General features: G+C 55.2%; 1 protein-coding gene across 7 annotated transcripts in view; it reads left to right on the forward strand.

Annotated features, from left to right (window-relative positions):
* The window catches only part of MSI2 (musashi RNA binding protein 2), a 387,607-nt gene that overhangs the window by 335,843 nt on the left and 32,070 nt on the right, over positions 1-19,694 (forward strand). For 5 of the 7 annotated variants that reach the window (XR_009347802.1, XM_059147472.1, XM_059147469.1 and 2 more), the window contains exon 10: positions 1,960-2,034. Coding sequence is in view for 6 of the 7 variants with exons in the window: in XM_059147472.1 (XP_059003455.1) it covers positions 1,960-2,034 (75 nt within the window). In the remaining variant the exon portion in view is untranslated. Of the gene's footprint in view, positions 1-1,959; positions 2,035-5,673; positions 6,090-19,235; positions 19,316-19,694 lie in introns of those variants that run through there. The other 2 variants (XM_059147473.1, XM_059147474.1) reach the window with 2 other exon arrangements.

Consider the following 19,694-nt stretch of genomic DNA (forward strand, 5'->3'; position numbering starts at 1 on the left):
GATGATGAGACCCCCGAGCCCGTATCTGGGGGTGTGTCAGTGGTTATCTCAAGCGCAGAGACATGGGGAAAGCTGTCGCTGCTGCCCTCGTGGCTGGAGGGCTGGAAGACTCTTACAGACCCACCCTGCGCCCACCACATCAAAGCTACTTTCTACCAGCCTCTTGGTGGCAGGCCACGGAAACTCTGGCCGCTGTAAGCCTAAAAGGAGAGGACTGGCAGAGGCTCGTCAGCTCACAAAATTGCCAGGAAGGCTGGAGAATCGGCAGTAACTGGGTGGTCAGCCACAGCCGCGACCCAGAGACAACCCAGGAATGACCTGGTCGGGGTCGGGGTGTCCACTGTTGCCGCCACTGGGTGCTGGGCTCACGCCAAAGGCACCAGAATAAATTCCGAATCACTGTGTCCTCCTCTGCCCCACTCTCTTCAGAAATGGATCCAGGGAAGACTTCCCTGAGCCAAACCCAGGTTCACAACTTGCTTCCCAGCTGCCTGGCTTAGAGAGAGCAGGAGGGGTCCTCTTCTGCTTCCACGATGAGAGGCAGGCCTCTCTCTGAGACCCAATCTCAGAGAAGGGGTTCAGGTACTGAGCAGCCAAAAAACAAAAGTCAAATACAAGCCAAAGTCAGGCTGTTGGGAGTGGTGGTGGTGGCGGCGGCGGCGGGAGACTGGCCGTGGGGGTGTGTGAAAAGCAGGAATGGACTGGGCTTCCCACACATTGAGCTGATGGAGGCAGCATGAGCCTGCTGGGATGGAGCAGAGGGGGACCCGTGGGTCTCGTACGACTGCAGAATCGGTCCAAGAGGGCTACACACCAGCCTTCTCTGTCGCCTGAGCCAAGAGGCAAGGACATAAATGGTGAAACAGCCTGAGTGAGCACAGTGGAGGGTTGAGAGCTTGCTGGGGCTTTCATACTAGCTCACAGAGGGCCGCACCGGCAGCAGAACATGCCAGCAGTGTCCTCACGCCCAACCCAGCAGCTCTTTCCACAGGCAGTCCGTAGTACAGGGATCACGCCCCCCCCCCCCCGCCAACCCCCGGTTATCTGCTGAGATCATGTGGAAAACATGCTTGCCGTGAAGCACCCGTTAGTTACAACATGTGGCGTGAAGCTTCTGGGTTTGGGCCGTGTTTCCTGGAGCACATTTTTTTTTCAAGATTTTTTATTTATTTATTTGACAGACAGAGATCACAAGTAGGCAGAGAGGCAGGCAGAGATCGGGGGGAAGCAGGCTCCCTGCTGAGCAGAGAGCCTGATGCGGGGCTCAATTCTAGGACCCTGAGATTATGACCCAAGCCGAAGGCAGAGGCTTAACCCACTGAGCCATCCAGGTGCACATTTTAACAAAATAGTCCCTCATGGTTTCTGGGGGGGGCTGGGGCGTGGGTGGAACCTGGGGACAGTGCGGGCACTCTTGAGTGTGCTTGGACACAGGCCCCTGGGGCCATGCCTTCCCTGGGCTATGGCTCATTGAGCCCAGTGGTTTTCTAGAAGCACTGGGTCAGCCCGGAAACTCTGACCCCCAAGTGCTCCCCCTTTGTCTGATGCTGGCCCCGCTCTCTGCTGCCTTGGGAAGAGGCATTACAAGGACTTTAATCTCCTACTGTCAATAGCTTTACGGTAAAGTACACTCAGGGTTAGCTCTCCAAATGTCAGAGCCAGGCGCAGGCCCTCTGTTTGGTACTAACGTGTGGCATTTACTCTGCAGGTTCCAGAAGGTGCGTGGGTTTGGAAGGTCTCTCTGCCCAAATACAGGTTAATTACCAGCACGCTGACAGCAGTGCCCCCAGCCACGATAGAGAGGGGCCCTGAGGCCTGGGTAAAAACCCTCAGGGGAGGCAAATCATTTTGTGCAGTAAAATGACCCAGGCTGTCCTCATTTCTACCCTCCTTGGGATTTCACCCCAGGCCTGAGGCAGCTGTACTAACGCCCCTGTGATCTTTCTCTCTGTGTTCAAGGCTACCCCAACTTTGTGGCGACCTACGGCCGCGGCTACCCTGGATTTGCTCCTAGCTATGGCTATCAGTTCCCAGGTGAGTGTCTGTGTCTCCTGGGGCTTTGGAAGCACGGGAAATGGGCTGCATCGGAGGGGAGGCAGGAGGACCCCTGAAGAGAACACAGCTCGTACACATGTCCATCCAGGGAATGACCTGTAGGTGCTGAAGTTCAAATATACTGAACTCCAGAGACAAGTGCTGCTCAGTGTCTGATGAGTCAGAGTACTGCCTCCGCGCCAGGTATTTGAGAATGGTAGCTTTCGGGGGGGTGGCCCGGAGGGAAGGAGCTGAGTCAGGAGCCCTCCCTCTGCCCACCCTCCATGGTCTGGAGCCTGTTACCAGTTCTCTCGCTGGATTGGACTCTTACCCTCTGTCTCTCTCATCTCCCCCTCCCTCCCTCCTTCCTCCATCCCCTCCTCTAGCTCTGCCTGGTGGCCTTGGCTTTGAGCCCTTCTTTGTGTAGCCGTGGTGTACTGTTGGGGTTTGAGTTAACTGTCCTGGGTGGGGGATATAGATTCACCCTCCCCCGAGTGCAGGCGTCAGAGGCTCGAGGCAGAACCTATGACAGTGCCCATTCACATGCCCAGGCGGCCGCAGCTCCCATGTAGCCGGGAGGTCTGGGACCCCCACCTGAGGCAGGCAGCAAGCACAGGCATGGCCTTGCAGGGGTGGGAGGCAGGGTGCTGAAGGAAGCGATGCTGATGGGACCTTGCTTGTCCCCTGAAGGGGCGAGCCCACATTCCCAGACCTGGAATGTAAATAAGAATATGTAGGGGTGGACAGGACAGCTGGAGTCTAGAGGAAGCATTAGGAATGGAGTTTGGTCCTTTGGGGCTCTCTGCTGAGAAAGGAGGCTCCCTCGGAAGCTGGTTGGTCATCCTGCCCAGACCCAGAGGCCTTGGAGGCCCTGGGAGCATAGGCTTGGCCCTTAGAGGACTGTGTCCTGAAGCCAAGGAGGAGGACTGAGGGGAGCACATGATGATCTCCCCCAGCATTTGCACATCTCTGCCAGAGTGTTGGGGTGGAGGAGGATGTTGCAGAGGAGGTCAGGAAGCGTTTGGGGCATTTAGAGCCATGCCCTGTCCAGGACAGATCATCCAATGGCGACAGAAGCCCCAGGCTCTTGCCTGTGGCCTTGGCTCTGCCATCTCTGGGGCTCATCACTGTCTTCCGGAAACAAGGGGTTTGGGCAGGACAGCCCCTGGGGTCTGTGCACCTTTCGGCTGGAGGGGGAGGGGGAGGGGAGGCGGATACGGCAGCAGCAGTTCCGGCTAGAGCAGTGCGAGTGGGGAAGACTTCCCCATGAGCCTGTCCCCTGGGGCCAGCATCTCCACGAGGGTGGGGGTGGGGGGTGGCCTCTACAGCAGCTGGCTGCTTTGGGGGAGCTACAGGCCTCTCTCTACGAACAGAGAAGTCTACTCTTCCATTAGATTTTCCCATCTACAGATGGGGACCCTGTTCCCACGCTCATTAGCAGCAAGAAGCAGGTCTACGATTTAGACCCAGGTGGTCTGGCTCTTCGCTGCCACATTGCTCTCTCTCTCTCTCTGTCGTCTGTCTGTCCAGTAGGATCCCGCTAACCACACACAGCTACTCTAATTTAGATTTAAGTTAAAATGAAGTAAAATGGAAATTCCCGTTTCTCTGTCATACCAGCCACACTTCACTTACCCAGTGGCCATACGTGGCTAGTGTCTGCCGTTAGCACAGCCTGTAGAACGTTTTCTGTGAAAGTTCTGTTGGGTGGCACCGTTCCGGAGCACAAAGAAAGAGGTTGGGGGAGTTGTGTGTGGTCCACACTCCTATACACATGCATACACACTGTCCCTCCCAGGGAGACCTGGCATGTCATCGTTCCTAGTCATTTCTTGCCCATCTTCCTCAGCCCGGAAGCTGGTGGCAGTTTGAAGAAAGCCTTTCATCTCCTTCCCTCCCCTGGCTTCCTCACCAGGGTTCAAGAGGATATAGAGGCTCCATCCTGGCTTGCTGAGAGCGTCTCGCCACTCTGCATACCTGGTGGGGCTTGCCTCCCTTCACAGTCAGGTTGCCATTGCCCCCTTGGTGCAGTACTAGTCCCAGGCAGGGAGAGCTGGGGGATCCCGATGTGGAATAATTTGGGGGTGACAAAGTGGATCCCATGCTAAACTACGTCTCAGGGATCTGTGTCCTTGGATCTGTCCTCAGCAGACATGTATGCAAGACAGAGATGCAAGAGTGACCAACCAAGGCTGGGTAGGATAAGATAGAGCCTCCCAGCTGTGCCCAGCCTGTCACCGTAAGCCAAGGCTTTAGGACCAGGGCAAGGGTATGAGGGAGCTGGTGTGGGCTAGGAATGACCATGTCCAGGGCCTGTGTGTCACGGTCCCTAGCTCCTGCGGCTTAATGCAGTCGGCTGGATTTGCTTAGGGCAGGAATGGGACATTAAAATGTCTGGACAGGGGCTCCCTGGCCCATGGAATGTGGCTGCTCTCTCCTCCCCTGGCCATCAGATTCTCCATTCTCCATCCTTCCACTTCTTAACCCTGGAGGTCTCTTGGGTGTCCTCACTGATGGCCACAAAGAGGCTGTCAGGGGCCACAAGAGTGAGGCCACGTGCTGTTAGGGAGGGGCAGCATGTGGAGTCTGCCCCTCCATCCAGGCCGGGAAGGGGGTGGCCCAGAGACTGGACCCGGCTGCCATTCTGTCCGCTGTCCCCAAGCAGCCTAGGGGGTCCCCGATAGTGTTCTACTCCAGAGCTCATGACGCGGTGGCTCCCCTCAAAAACGAAACTTGATTCTGCCTAGAGCCTCCAGCCCAGCATAGGGTCTCTGAGTCGGGAGATTTGGAACATTCTAACATCTTTCTCCTGTCCCATGCCAATAAGGAGTGTCTTAGACGGTCTGGTGAGGAGGCGGCTGGGGTGCAGAGGGACGGCCCGCCCGGGGGACGATGGCTCAAACCTGCCCCCGCTCACCCTGTCCGCTTGACTCCATTGACTTCTCCCCGCACCCTGAGGTCCTGTGAGCCAGTGACATCAGCGCAGCTGTCACCACCAAACTGCCCTGAGCTTTCTGCTTTGTGATCTTTCTTTTCCGTGTCCTCACCACGTACCCCCTCACCCAGGTCCCACCTCCAGTCTCTCACAGGGTATGTGGACGCCGCACCACCCCTCCCCCCCAGCCTCTCCGTGGTCCCATCCTAGTGGGGCAGCGTGAGTGTGAGCCAGGAGGAGTGACAGGACGCCCAGGCCCCCGAGAGCTGCTTAGGTCCTTCATCCTGTGGGTGTTCACTCACAGACCATGTCCCCAGTGTCCCCCATCAGGACAAAGGGCCCTGTGTTTGACCTGCCCTCCTGGGCTGCTCGGTGGCCAGCAGAGCCCACTTTAGGATTCAGTGCGATTAAGTGAGATGCTGCGATGCAGAGGGCTCAACACTAGTTGTTCAAAGGAGGAGTAGCTCTTTTCTAGAAAGACTGAGGGATGAGCCATGACTGTGGAAGTGGCTCCTTCTTCCCAGGCCCAGATGTCCAGCGCGTACACCCCCGCCCTGACCCCCACCCCACAGGATTGGTACTGGGGCTCAACTAATCATGATTCTCATCGGTGGCCCCTGCTGTTTCCTCTCTCTTCCCTCCCCCCACCTCCCGGACTCATTTCAGTTTAATCTGTTAATTTCTGTTCTTATTTCACTTTGCAGACTATTTGCCGATTTCACAAGACATAATTTTTATCAACTAGCTCTTAAGAGAGGCCTAATACATTGGGGTTTGCTACCATTCCTCGAGAGAGGACACAGCCCCGGCTGGGGCCACCCCGGCTGTCATTGTCCACTGAGACTGTCCTAGCTGCCTGTTTGAACGATTGTTCTTTTTCTCATTTTTAATTCTTGGAAAAGACTCAAGTCCTCATTGCTTCACTCAGTGGAAAAAAAAAATTTTTTTTTCTTCTGCAGTCCCTCCCCATTTTGCTTCTTGTACATACTGTGAACACCCCCCTCCTCCCAGCACCCTCCCTTCTCTACCTAGAATGTAACGGGGCCCAAGGGCAACTTCTCACAAACTTCGTAGCGACACCTCCTCAGGAGAAGCCAGGAAACAGGCATCAAATTATTTTATTATTATTTTTTTTAAGATTTTATTTATTTATTCATTCGACAAAGAGAGATCACAAGTAGGTAGAGAGGCAGGCAGAGAGAGAGAGGAGGAAGCAGGCTTCCCACCAAGGAGAGAGCCTGATGTGGGGCTCGATCCCAGGACCCTGGGATCATGACCTGAGCCAAAGGCAGAGGATTTAACCCTCTAATAAATAGTGACCAAATGGGCTTTTTGGGGCATATCATGGGCTGAGCTTTTAGTGCTGGTGGCTCACAGGCATTGGGGATCCATGACTTAGAGCACCTGTGTCCTGTGGTGGACAGTACCAACAGTGAAAACACAAACACACACACACACCCCACGACCACCCCCCCCCCCCCCGTTCTGTAAACACTAATGTGAAAGACGTAATCTGGAAGAAAAGCTCTATCTGAAAAACCATCACGATCTGGTTGTCTTTGTGTCTGGGGGCCAGGCACTCCGTGGCTGTGAACAATAATGATATGTGTGCACGTGTCTTTGAGAAGGGACATCTCAGGCCGTGTGGCCACAGATCCATGCTGGGCCCGTCCTTCCACAGCACCCCATCCACACTGGTTTTGCAGTTCCTGCTGGTATCAGGGCCTCTTGGCCCGTCAGGGTAGGAGGGGACAGAGCACACGGGGCCGGTCCTAGGCAGGTGGGCACCCCTGATGATCGGTCACTTGGAGAAGGGCTTGCTTCTCCCGTGGTCCTGAACCCCTCTGCTTCCCCCGTATAAAGTAGCCCCACTTGCTGGGATTCCCGCAGTACAGCTCAGCAGCGCCCTCAAGAGCCACCCCATTGTTCCCGCTCCTGGTTTGTGAGAAGTGACCCGCATGCTTCCACCTGGTGCATCTGAGGGGAGCACATCCCTCTGTTTGAATGTCACTGTCCTTGAGACCCAAAACCTGGGTGGCTTTGCTCATCTCATGCAAGATGCTTGATGTAATCATTGGTTAGTTTCCTGTTATTTTCCTGCAGGCTTTTTCATGAGTGTTGGTGGTGGTGTTTTTGTTTTTGTTTTTTAATGATTCTGTGTGGCTCCCTGCTCCCACCCCTGCTTTATTTTGTTTTGCTCTGAATTGCTTTGCTTTGGTGAACTTGCCCCAGTATGCTCGCCTCACCCACGTTTTTGCCATTGTGAATTTTCTTCATCTCTGTAAATAGTTCATCTGTGCTGCTCACTAATGACATTTTATTTTTTTCCCCCTGTAAGTGACTGAGGTAGAAAAATAAATTGTTTACCACGGACATGCTGTGTGCTGCCGTCTCTTAGCCTGACGGTGTCCTGTTCTTGCTCCCGGGGAGGTGAACGCACTACAGTAACAGCCTAGCCCAGTTTCTGAAAGCATGTGGACTTCCCGCTGGCTGCCGCCTGTCCCCAGCCCTCCCCGCTGCCCCGCGTCCCCTGCACTTGCTCGGGCTGGTCCTGTCCTTGAGCGGAGGGGCACAGCAGCTGTGCATAGCAGCTGCACAGCCTGCCCCGGTGCCCCTTGTCTGCCATCACTCTTGCCCTCTGGGGAAGATGCCCCTGGAACAGCTGGAGCCCCTCACGTCTGTGCACCAGGTGTGTGTGAGCTCATGCGCGTACTCGTGCGTGCTGGCCGACGTGCGGTTTGCCCATGCTTTGCCTTGCTGACTCCCCTGAACGGTGCAGGTTGGGGGAGGCCCCGGTGTTTCTGGACGTGAAGCTGGGAGGACCTGATTGCCAGGTCCCCCACTTGGCCATGCAGTACCATGTGACCCGGAGCAAGTGATGTAGCCCTTTCAGCCCTGGGAATAATGATAGTGCCTGCGTAGGTTGTTAGAATTAAGTAGGGTAATGGATACGTGTCTTGGGTATATGCTGTGTAAATTGGTAAATACTGTGGTAAATACTAGGGAGTTTTAGAAATTGTGTTATTATGCCACTCTGCAGAGTGGTTGTCTCTTCCTCGTCAGCCTCAACGGAGCTGCCTTTTGGTGGATCTGCTTATCAGTGAAAGTAGTGCTATAGGATCCCCCAAGCGAAGCCAGAGAATTGCTGGGACTTCGTTCCAACCCTTATGCCCCACCCCTGCTCCTCCATCCCTAGCCATTTACTCATTGTCAAGCACTTGTTCTGGACACGAATGAGACACCCTCCTTCAAGATGCTCTTTGTCTAGTCATGAGGCAAGTGCTTAGCTAGAAAGAGGAAATTGCTCTTTGCTATGAGGGGACAACAGTGGCTGCTTGTCCAAGCTAGGGTGCTGTCAGGAATGGCCCCTTAGAGAAGGCGACATAAGAACTGGGTCTTGCAAAGTCAAATAAAATCAGCAATGTAAAGAAGGAAAAGAAATATATCCCAGGCAGAAAAAGAAAGAACACACAAATGTAAGAAAACGCAAAGTAATGATGGCCTAAACAGAATAAGAATTTGTTTCTCTCTTTCATGTAAAAGAAGCCTGGATTTGGTTTCACAGTATTAGAGGTCTAGATTTCTTTTATCTTCATGTTCCGTTCTCTTCAACATAAGACTACCTCATAGTCGAAGAAGGCTGCCCAAGCTCCAGCCATCACATACTCATCCCATAAGAGCACATCTCTTCCTTTTAATACTACTTCTCAGAAGTTAAGTGTGGCACTTTGCTTAGATCCCATTGATCAGACTTTAGTCACATGACTAGCTTTAGCTGCAAGGGAGCCTCAGAAATGTCTTTGTTTCAGGTAACCACATGCCAGCTAAAAACTAAGGAAGAAAAGTGGAGTTTATACGGGATAATAATAATAAATAATAGTAAATAAAAACATTAAATTAAATATTAAATTTTAAAATATTAAATTAAATATTAAATAATGTTAAATATTAATAAAATTTTAAATTAAAAATAGTAAAAGTAGAACAATACAGGATACTTAGCAATCTGACACAAAGCTGAGAGAGGAAGCAGCACAGGTCCCATAGATGATGCAGATTTCAGAGTATGGGCAGCTGGCAGGAGCAGTTCAGGGTGGGGGCATGCAGGGGGACAAGGCTGAAGAGGGCGGCAGGGCTGAGTCATGGTGGGCTTGTGAGTCTGAGGCAGGAATTCAGATTTGATCCCAAAAGCAAGTGGAAAGTCCTTAGGGAATTTTAAGTAGAGGAGTAAGGTAGCCAGAGTGAATCGTAGAGGTGGGGGCCAGTGGAGAAACCATGGGGTCACCTCTGTTCCCTTCTTCCTACACCTTTACTTCCTCTCCTCACCCCTCTTCTCCACCTCACACTGTCTTCTTGACTCCATTCCCCTCCCTGCCTCAGGCTGAATGGTGGCCCTGTGAGGGTCCTTCAGCTCTGCTGGGGACCGGCCAGGTTGGTGCGGCATAGCTCAGTGCTCCCCGCTCCCTCCTAGGACAGTTCATAGGGGAGCAGCCAGGCAAGCCACCTTCTGGCTGGGGACACCCTGGGCCTCTGGTCCTGGGAGTTCCAGTTTGTGCTTGTACCTCTCCAGCAGTGGAAAACAGGTTCTGCCTCGGGTGCGGATGTTGACGGATGGCTACTGGCCGCCCAGAGAACTGGCTTCAGAGCGATTTTGAGGCCAAGTCCTCACTCAGCAGAAAGCCAGGCTGTGTTCCTGATTAGCGATGCCTGCAGGATTGCTGGATCTGGGACTCAGGCCCACTCGCCACAGATTTTGCTTTCCTTATTTGTCTAATGATGGTTCTTGGGTGCCGGGGGATTTTCGGTCACTCTAGAAGATGGCTGTTCTGTTTCACATGAAGGAGGCAGGGTGGTCTGAGGAGAGGTGCAGGAGCTCAGGGACACCCTGTGCCCTCTGGCGGAAAGGCCTCAGTAGGGGCTGCTGCAAGGTAAGCTTCAGTCAGGTCCGGCTGGTCCGAGGAAAGACAGTGGCTTCATGGTCAGTCTTGTCCTGATGGCAGTGGCTTGAATGTGGAAAGCAAAGCATGGAGAGCCCCCGTTCTCCTTCTCGGGAGGGGAAGGAGTTTGCAGTAACCCGGATATCGGGGTGGGGGAGGAGCAGCCTTGGCTATGGGGGATGGGCTGCTCCTGATCCTGCTCCTGATCCAAACTTGTCGGTTTGGTCCGGTGTATGACGTCTTGTGAAGTGTCTGGAAATGCCGTTGGCTGCCACCCCACAGGCCTGGGATCCTGCCTGGATGGGTCCCCTGGACCCCGGCGGGGAACAACTCCGGAGCCCTTCCATCTACCCCTTCTTCCTGCCCCCACTGCCCCCCCACCTCGGCTGATCTTGAACTACTAAGGTGAGGTGGTTGGCTTCTCAGGTACGCAGTCGGGACCTCGGGCCCCTGTGCCCTGGGTGCCCGCAGCGAGGTGTTTCAGTTCTATAAACGAACACTCCCTTGTGAAGAAGGCCCCTCATGACGCAGCAGACACCCCCCCGCCCCCGCCGCCCCCGCACATCTGTTCCTCGCCCACCCTGATCCACACAGCCCTGCAGCCCTCACACTGGTCTGCAGGGATTATGCTCTTCACAGACTCTATCCAGGGGCCCATTTTTAAATCCCAAGCTTGCTCCTCCTACGACCAACCCCTCCCAGCCCCCTGGCCCTGTGAGCCCTTGGGCTTCTCCTCTGTTTGAATGTGGAAGGTAAGCTCAGTCAGGGAAACGGGTCTGCTGCTCTGGAAGAAAACAGGGGAGATGCCACCACCCCAGCCCCGAATCCTGGCTGCGGGCTGTTGAGGGGCCATGGGAGTGCCTGGGCCAGGCGGGCATGCGTGGGCCTCGCCGTTGTGCCTTCCCTTAATGTGGAGAACCAGGAGCTGACGACGCTATTCCCAGATGAAAGCAGAGCGCAGGGCCTAATAGGCACTTAATAAATGTTTGCGGAAATGATTCAGAGCGATCTGAATTGACGTGAATTGCGGGTTTCACTTTCGATCAGCTTTCCGTGCCTCTTAAAGCTCTTGTGCATAAATAAAGGGAAATGTAACCAAAGGGAGCGCTCAGCTCCCCACTCCAAAGCCCAGAGCGCAGCCCAGTACTCTCCTAGGGCCAAGTCCAGAGACCCAGTGCTTGCCCTCAGCCTGCAGGGAGAGTAGGGCCTCCTCCGGGCTCCGTGTCCACAGCTGTCCAGTGGGGCTGTTGACTGTTGCCCCACTCCCTTTCCTCACAGGTTGCTAAGAGGGGCACTGGGATCAGGCATGATCCAGTGCCTGGGGAAAGGCGGGGGTGGGGGGCGGGGGTGTGGTTGTGTCCGAGGAGAAGGAGACCCTGCAGAGACAGGGCGGGGACAGCACGAGGGAGGCTGCGGGCCTGGCTTCATCCCTCCTCGTCCTGGGGGCTGAGCGCCACGCCCACCGATCCCATCTCCCCCTGCACTGCCCCCCTTGCTCTGCTCCCACCTTCCAGTGTACCTGTACCTCCAGGCTTACAGAGTCCCGCTCAGCCTGCCAGCTTGAATGCAATCACCTTGCTTCAAGCCCTTCAGGTTTCATTTCCATCAGCAAAAGCACACGAAAGCTGGCCACTTAAAACACAAAATAACCACAAAATATCGCATCTGGAATTATAGGCAGGTGGCAGTGGCCGGCTTGAGGGATCGGCAGTCATGCCTTCCATGACAGCCAAGGACATACCAGAAGGCAGAGGCTCTCATGCCCTCCTCCTCCCCAGGCTGAAAATAGGAAGCAGGGTCCCGCCCAGAGACGTTTGCCGCAGAGTGCAGCCCAGCTCAGATCCCCTGCCCCTTCGAGATCCTGACCTGTGGGGTCGCTCCTTCTCATTCCTGCACCCTTAGTTTTGAGGGTGGGGGCACAGGCACGTTTTCTGCAGCGTGCTGGAGAGGGTCTTCGGGGCCTGGCCCAGGCCGGGTCCTCTCCAGGCACAGGGATGCCAAGTGAGCAAGCAAGGAGATGGGTGCCTGGAGGACATCCCACATGTGGCCAGATGTGTTCCTATGCGGTGTGACTGGTGTGGTGTGACTGGTGTGCCAAGTGAGCACGGGGGAAGGGGGAAAGACCTTGCTTGGGAGGTTCTCGGGAAGGGGTGGCGCCTGACCTGGGTTTTGAGTCGGAAACAGAGTTTCACCGGCAGCTGATGAGGCAAGGGTATTCCAAACCCAGAGACTAGCAGGTTAAAGGCACAAAAGCATCCTACGTCTTCCCTTGCATTCCTGCCTCTGTCCATTGTAACCCTCCCTCCCACCTCGGGCAGATCCTGCGCCATTACCTGGGCCAGGACAGCTGGAGAAGAATAGACATGCTGTTGCCCTTTCAGGGCACTTGCTGGGGGAAGAGAACAGGTTTCCACTGAGACGGAAGGACCCAGAGAGGCTCCGCTATCCGGGGCCTCCCCAGAGGAGCTGTGAGGAGCCGAGAGCGCCAGAGCCCCGGGATCCACGTCCACACCTGTGGTCCCACTGTCACAGGGACACGTCCCTCCCCGACCCCCCGCGAGCCCCCTCCTTCCCCGGTCACGTTACCCCACAAAGTTAGCTATTGCACTTCAGATAAAACCTACCCTTATCACTCACAAGCAAATTATAAATGTTATCTACGAAAGCCCTTCGGATGTGAAATGTCATGTAAATTAATAGGATTTTAGAATAGGAAGTCTCCAGAGGGAGTTCTCAGCTCCACTACCGTTATTACCTTGGGCAATAATAATAAAAATAGAAATAAAAGTTCTTACTGCACTTACTGATGGCTTGCCTGTGCCAGATAACTGCGCTGAGCACCCAGTGCAGTCATATCACTGAGTGTCACAGCGGCCCGGCCAGGAGGTGCCGTGAGCCACATTTTCAGAGGAGCGGAAGGAGCTGGGGATAGAAGTTCCATCTCTTGTCCTGGGTCCCGCCGAGTGCGGGAGATGGCGTTTTACCACCTTGCTGTAATCGCTGTCTGTACAGTTCCCTTGAGCCACGCTGGCCCTGGAGTCCTTCCTCTGTTAAATGGAACTAGCGACGTCTTCCTTGCAGGGCTGTGGGGCCGGCTTACGAAGGGGACCCCAGCCTCTCTAGGATGGGCCCAGCTGGAGGGGACTTTCTGGGTCCTTGGCCTTGGAAAGTGCCACCATGGCAGCTGCTCTTATTCTCTGGCTTGCGGTAACAGGTTTCTTATTGTCAAAGCCATGTTCTTCTATTGTACAGGTGAGGAGACAGGTGTTGAGAAGGTTCCAGCATTTGCCCTTCCAACTCGGGCTGGCACGCGAATGGTATGCCGTGCTGTGAAAACTGTGAGATGTGTCTGTGCCGCTTGGTAACAGCGGCCCTGTGTCCCCAGCGCATCTCCCTTACCACCCTGGGCTGCCCCCCAAGACTCTTTGACCATTCCCAGTGATGCCCAATACAGCAGTGGTCTGCCATTCAGCACAGAAGCACCTATGTCAGGAGACAAAGAGTATGTGTGTTTTTGGTGGGAGGGGCTACATTTTACGCCAGGGGTGGGGTTGAGGTCACAAATGTTCATTTACTCACGGAGTTAGTGACGGGGCCAGGATGGGGGCCTGGGGTGTTTCAACAAGAAGTCTCGGGTGCTCCAGGCTTCAGTGTTCCCTGTCCTGGTCCATAGAGGTGGATGCCACCCGGGTGCTCTTTGGAACTGTGCTGGGACAGAGCCATTGCAGAGCCTGGGGAGGAGACCCAAAGAGACTCAAGGCCATTTAGGTTTAAAGGGACCAGCAGGAGACTCTGTGGGGAGGAAGCAGAATTTTTGACTCAGCATCTAAAATTTGGGGAGCCAGGAAAAGTGTGAGGAGCCGTGCAAACAGCAAGCCCTAGAAGGGACAACAGTCGGGCCAGTGGTTTGTCGTGACACCCGCTGGGGGCAGGTGGGTGAGCATCTCACAAGCAGAGACCTCGGTGCTTGTGAGCGGGGGTGGGGAGGACGTGCTTTCATGGAAGGAGAAGCTGTCAGAATAGTTGCTGCTGTGTCCCTTGAAACGACGGTGTGGAGTGCCTTCTCTTGAAGGTCTTGGTCCTCAGTCTCAGAGAGACGGGCAGATAGTGCACAGAGCAGCGGGAAGTGGTTTGGGAACCAGCTCCCTGCGGCCATCCTCACTCTTGAGGTCTTGCTGGAGAGAGAGTGTGATGTGGAAGGGAGTACCCTTGGGGGGCCAGCAGCCGGAGCCAGAGCACATGTCCTGCCTCAGCTGATCCTGGTGCCAGCCCCCTTTTGGAGCAGCATTTGATGCAGCCACACCGGGGCTGGAGCTCAGCTAGGAGACCCTAGAGCAGACATGGGCTTGGTTCCAAACTTGACGGGTCCATGGTGGAGCCCTCCCTTCTCCCTGGCAGAGTGAGTCGTAGCTCCCCTGGGTCCAAGGCCCTGCTTCTTGTTGGCTGATTTCCTTTCCTTCCCAGGGAGCTGATTGTGTGCAGCGTGGTCCCACAGACAGAGCCCCCCTTTCTTGTCAGAGACTAGCAACTGTGGGCTCCATGAGGGCAGAAACATGAGAATCTCAGTCACTGCTCTGACCACCATGCTTAGAACAGTGCCTGGAGTGTAGTAAGTGCTCAGTAAATACTATGAAGAGAGAAGGGGTCTAGAAGTGGGGAAGGCTCGAACATAGCTTCCTTGCAGAAGTTCTGGGTCAAAGAGAGAGGCTGCATGCCCAGCTCTACCGGTAAGGGGCTGGAAAGGCCCAAGGAGGAGGATGCTGGGCCAGAGCCCCCCGTGGAGCGCTCAGCTTCCTTTTTCCTGGAAGAGCCCCAGCACCTGAGCAATCAGGCCCTGAAGGGTGTTCTCAGCTCTCCTCCTGAAGCCCTCAGCCCCACGCTCTGAGCTGGGAGCCGGGCCTGGATGGAGACCAGGACCGGTTCCTGAGTTTCGTTATCCGGGAGCAGGAAGATGGGAAGCCACAAAGCCCCATGTGGGGGTGGGGGGGCAGGCCTCGCCCCACTGCTGGCACTCGGGGGCACAGTGATGGTAAGCGGTGCGTCATGCTCCCTGAGCACTCTCTGATCAGGAAGACACACAGCTTTCACTGCTGGCAGGCACCCAGGGGCTGCGCTTGCCTCTCCTGGGAAGCTTCTTGTCATTTCCAAAGGATGCTCTGACTTGGTCATGCTTCCACAAACCCTTTCATCCAAACCAAGGCTCTCTGACTACCAGACTGTAAAACCTCTCGAAGGTTTGATGTGCAGCGTACTTTCCCTTTATCCCCGTTACGACATCTGCGGAGAAGATGAAGCTAAACAGCAACTGCATTAAAAGTTGTTTGGGAGGAGTGTTGTGCCATCCCTCTGCTCTAGGTGCCAACACCCTTAGGGCTCTCTCGCTCTCTCTCACTCTCTCAGGCAACACATGGAGCCTCTCGCTTCCTTTGGGCAACTGGGAAGACCCAGGACCAGGCCTGAGCTGCACGCCCTTCCCCCTGCCTGTGCTCAGGCAGGGAGGCCTGGCCTTCTTGTTGGTCCCTCCCCCTTCTGCCCCACACTCTCTCCAGCACCTCAGCCCCAGCAGGAGCCCTAGCCCTCTCCTGGGGGTGGGGAAGGCAGTGGAGAGGGGATCCCCATGAGAATGGCACGATTGGTGTCCTTAGGGAATGTCGGTCTTGCTCCTAAAATGGTGGGTGGAAATCAGATTCCTATTTTGAATGCCAGGAACTTGGGTTTTGTTTTTTTCCTAATGGACACCTATTAGCATTCTTCAGAGCAGAACTTTACAGCTCGATCAAAGCCAGGTCCCGTCGGTAATCAGTTGTCCCACCTCTTCAGGCCCTCTCTAGACCCTCTAGGTCCTCCTACTCCAGAAATGCACCATCCATCCCTTTTCCGCTCACACCCCCAGCAGCCGCTGCTCTCTCTGCACAAAGGTATGGATTTCCTTTCAAAGAACCAGCCCTGGGGCACACCAGGCAGGTCTGCCCAGGAGGTGGGCAGGGCCCTGGGCCAGTCAGATGACAGATGGGAGCGTTTTCTAGTCTTCCACGGTGTTGTTTCCTACGTTCTGGGTGACCTTTTCTTCTCGGGGTGGCGTCTTTTGGAGTGTTTGGATTCAGTGAGGCAACAGTGGGTTTAGCCAAGAATGTCGGAATCATCTGAAGAAAGTGTTGGTGGGGGAGATGCCGGATGTGCTGGGGAAGGGGACAGAGAGTGGTCTGGGCAAACGCAGCAGAGGAAAAATTGCCTTCCTAATGGAGCCTTCGGGATGGGAACACACATTACAAGAGACCGTTATAAAGACTCCCTCAAAGTCCCAGCCTGTTGGAACCCCCAGGAAGCTCCAAATTCTCTCATCTCCTCTTTCTGCAAGAGGCACAGAGGCCCGTGGACTTTTCCAAGGTCACAGAAATAAGTAGTGACCGTGCCGGAGCCGTCTCCCTGGCAGCCTGCTCCCAGGCATCTTTTCATGCCGGGAGGAGGATATAGGGAAAGAGGTCCCCAAGCTGACACCCCGCAGCCGGCAGGAAAGGAACACCGTTTCAGTGTGGACTGCCAGCTCAGCCTTCCCTAAGTCAGGGTTCTCTGCCTCCACAGTGCGTCAGAAGCATCTGGAAGGCCTTTAAAAGCTAGCGATGGGGGCCTTCCCTGGTTCTTAATATGTTGTGAAAGCTCCCCCCAGCCAGGCTGGAGCCCTGCTCTGTGCGGAGGCCCCGCCGAGGGTCTCAAAAGAGACATGGTCCCGAGGAGAATCACTGCTGAATCTCCGGGAGGGCCTTCCTTTCCACAAGGAAGCAGGGTGACGGACTTGGGCAGATGTGCGGTGCCATTGAATGTCTTAAAATTTTTGAAAGCCTTTACACCAAAGGTGGGAGCCCTTGGCCGTGCCCTGGGATCACCCGGAAAGCAGGGAAAGGTCCCACTGTGCATGTGGGCTGCAGCCCAGAGCAGCTAAGTCTGATTCTCTGGGGAGCCAGGTCTCAGGATTTGTCAAGGCTCCCCAGGGATCAGGGAGCAGCCCACCACCCCCCAGGTCTGATTCATTATGCTCCGTGCATTTGAGCTTGTCCCCCTGGGGTTGGAGGATTGCGGGAGGAGAGGCAGCTCCACGCACAGTGAAGCCACCATGCAGCAGTGACTTCCTGCGCCGGCTCTCAGGCACCCTCCCTGGGTTGTCCTGAGCCTCAGCAGCTGGTGCTCCACCAGAACCTTCTTTGGGGCAGACTCTGCACTAGGTCTTAAGTGGGACAGGGGGCTCAGGCCCTGCCCTAGAAGAATTTGTCAGCCAGCAAGAGAAGATTTGCACATCAAAACACCTGCTTCAGGGAGGCAGGAACCAGTGCTTCCCAGGAAGCATCCAAAGGAGGTGTGGTGCCCTAGAATTCTCAAAAAAAATCTGAAGTGCCTTTGACTTCTAATTTGCCATCCAGTTTCTCCCAGCTTGGAGAAGTCCAGGAAAGTTTCTCATTCACGGTCAATGGGATGGTGACAACTTATACTTAGATGAGTTACAAAGCCCAGAGGCACCGCTTTCCAGGGCCAGAGACCTTGGCATCAGGAAGATGGGTTCATGCAGGCTCAGAGGTGAGGGAACAACAGTGGTTCTCCGGCCGCACGAGCTGGTTACTCAGGGCCCAGAGAACGGAAGCGCCGTGCCCAGGTTACGCAGTGAGGCCAGGGCAGCAGGGAGACTATATGAAGCAGGAAGCCTCTGCCCACATTCCCGGCAGCAGAGAGGAGATGGTCATCTATTCTGGGCAGTGAGCAGGGTGCTGGGGCAGCCACGGGCACTCCGGGGCCAGGGGTTCTGCCTCCTGAGCCCTGTCAGCCCTTCTGCCTAATTCCCCCAAGGTCTTCTCCTGGGTACCCCTGGCCCGGACAGTTCTCTCCTCCGCAGCCCAGACCGCCTCTCCCTTCAGAAGTAAAATGAGAGGTTTCCCAGACAGCTAGGCCACCGTAGATGACCCCTGGCTCCTCGGGGCCTGGGGAGAAAAGCTGAAATCAGGACCACGAGGCAAGTCTGGAAGGCTTCTCCTCCCTGCACGTGCAGCTCTTCCAGGTCTGGGTCTAGTCCAGGGGCCTCATCTCCACCACAGTCCCTGGGCTGGGGCCTCCTGGTCCTCAGGTGCCTCTCACTGTCCTAGAGACAGGCTGTTCTCCATCAGGACAGCTCGAGGCCCCGGGTCGTGAAGCTTCTTTGGCCTCTGATAGCCCCTTGTGTCACCCCAACACATGGACACGTGTGCACACACACACGCACCCCACCGTTCTTGGATCTGGGTCTGCCCATCCCCAGCAAGCCCAGCCACCAAGGAGAGTCCATGGGGTCCCCCTAATAATAGCATTGAGCTTATCCACTAGGTCATCCGAAGAGTACGCGTGGGGTGACCAGTGCAGCAGAGCTGCCTCGGAGGACGGGAGGGGGAATGGCAGGGAGCTGTGGAAGTGATCGGGGACCGAGTCCCGAAGAGGCCGGGCTGGGGCCCCTTACCCTGGCGTCTCAGATGCAGTCACTGCCAGGGCTGCAGGCTCCCCTCTCCGGGGTCTCCGGTTGGGGGCGGCAGACTGCGCTCTCCTCCCTGGCCCTCTTCTCACACCTGTCAGTCCGCTCAGCCCTGTATGATGGTTGAGATGAAATTCTAGCCCTTAGCAGTGTCTGATGCTCAGTCTCCAGCAGAAACCTTTATCTGAGATTAAGGATAATGGATTTCCTTTCTTGGATAAGTTTTTTTTTTTTTTCCTTCCTCTTTCTCTCAGACTCTTTTTTTTTCTGGTCAAAAATGCGCTTGACTCCAGAAAATAGCCCTTTTGTTAAATGTCTTTTTTATTGACTAAACTCGCCTCCCTCTGGTTCTGCCCCCCCCCACTCCCCCCCCACCCCCCCACCCCCGGCCGTGGACATCTTTTCAGGCTTCCAAGGAAACCGGTGAGGAGTGCAAAAGAATAAGTTGACCTTCCTTCTCTCCCAGCCCACTTCCTTCTCCTTCGGGGTCCCCTGAGCGCTGCTGCGTGTGCCTGCAGCGGGGGAGGGGGGTTGCCTAGTGTGCGGAGGTTGGGACAGGGAGAAATAACTCCAGTTCTTCCTTATTTTCCTTCAGCACTTTCTTCTATCACCCACGTTTCCAGAAACCTAGACCCTGCTTGAAAGAAAGAGGAAAGGACTTGGTGGGGGAGTGCCTTCGTGGGTCTCAGGTGGCAGGGGGCCGTGGTAGCCCCCATGGGAGAGGGAGTGGCCTCCTGGCACGTGTGGGGCCTTCATGGGAGCTGGGAGACCCGTTCCAGCAACCAGGGATGACCTTGTACCCTTATTTCAACTGGATCTTTCTTTTTCCCCCCTTCAACAGCCCTATTACCATATTTAAATGCAAGTATGTCTTTTTTCATTGACATTTTAAGTAGCTTAGCCTGACCTTTTTAGAGTAGCTGTTCCCTTTTGAACTTTTTTTCCTCCCCAGTAGTTCCGTGTAGCTAGGATAATAGTCTTAGAGTTTAGTGGGCTTCTAGTTTCTGCTGTGTTTGGGGGATGGCTCTCTTTCTGTCCTTTTGTCCCTACTCCCACCCCTGCTCCCTGCCCCCCATGGTGCATGTGCTCCCCCACTGTGTCCTGTAGCAGGTCCGTATTTGGAAGGCCCAAAGGCTGAAGCCCAGCAGCTGTCTTGGCTGCCCGTTGTTCGCTGCTGGCTTCTGGCCCATCGTGTAAAACCATAGCCTTTGGAAGTGGGGCTTGAAATCAGGCCTCGAAAAGTCTGCCTGGATGGCAGATGGCGATTGCTCCGTGTGCGCGTGAGTGTGTCTGTGTGCGT

This window comes from Mustela lutreola, chromosome 15 (genome assembly GCF_030435805.1).
Source record: "Mustela lutreola isolate mMusLut2 chromosome 15, mMusLut2.pri, whole genome shotgun sequence".
In the NCBI taxonomy this organism is placed as follows: Eukaryota; Metazoa; Chordata; class Mammalia; order Carnivora; family Mustelidae; genus Mustela; species Mustela lutreola.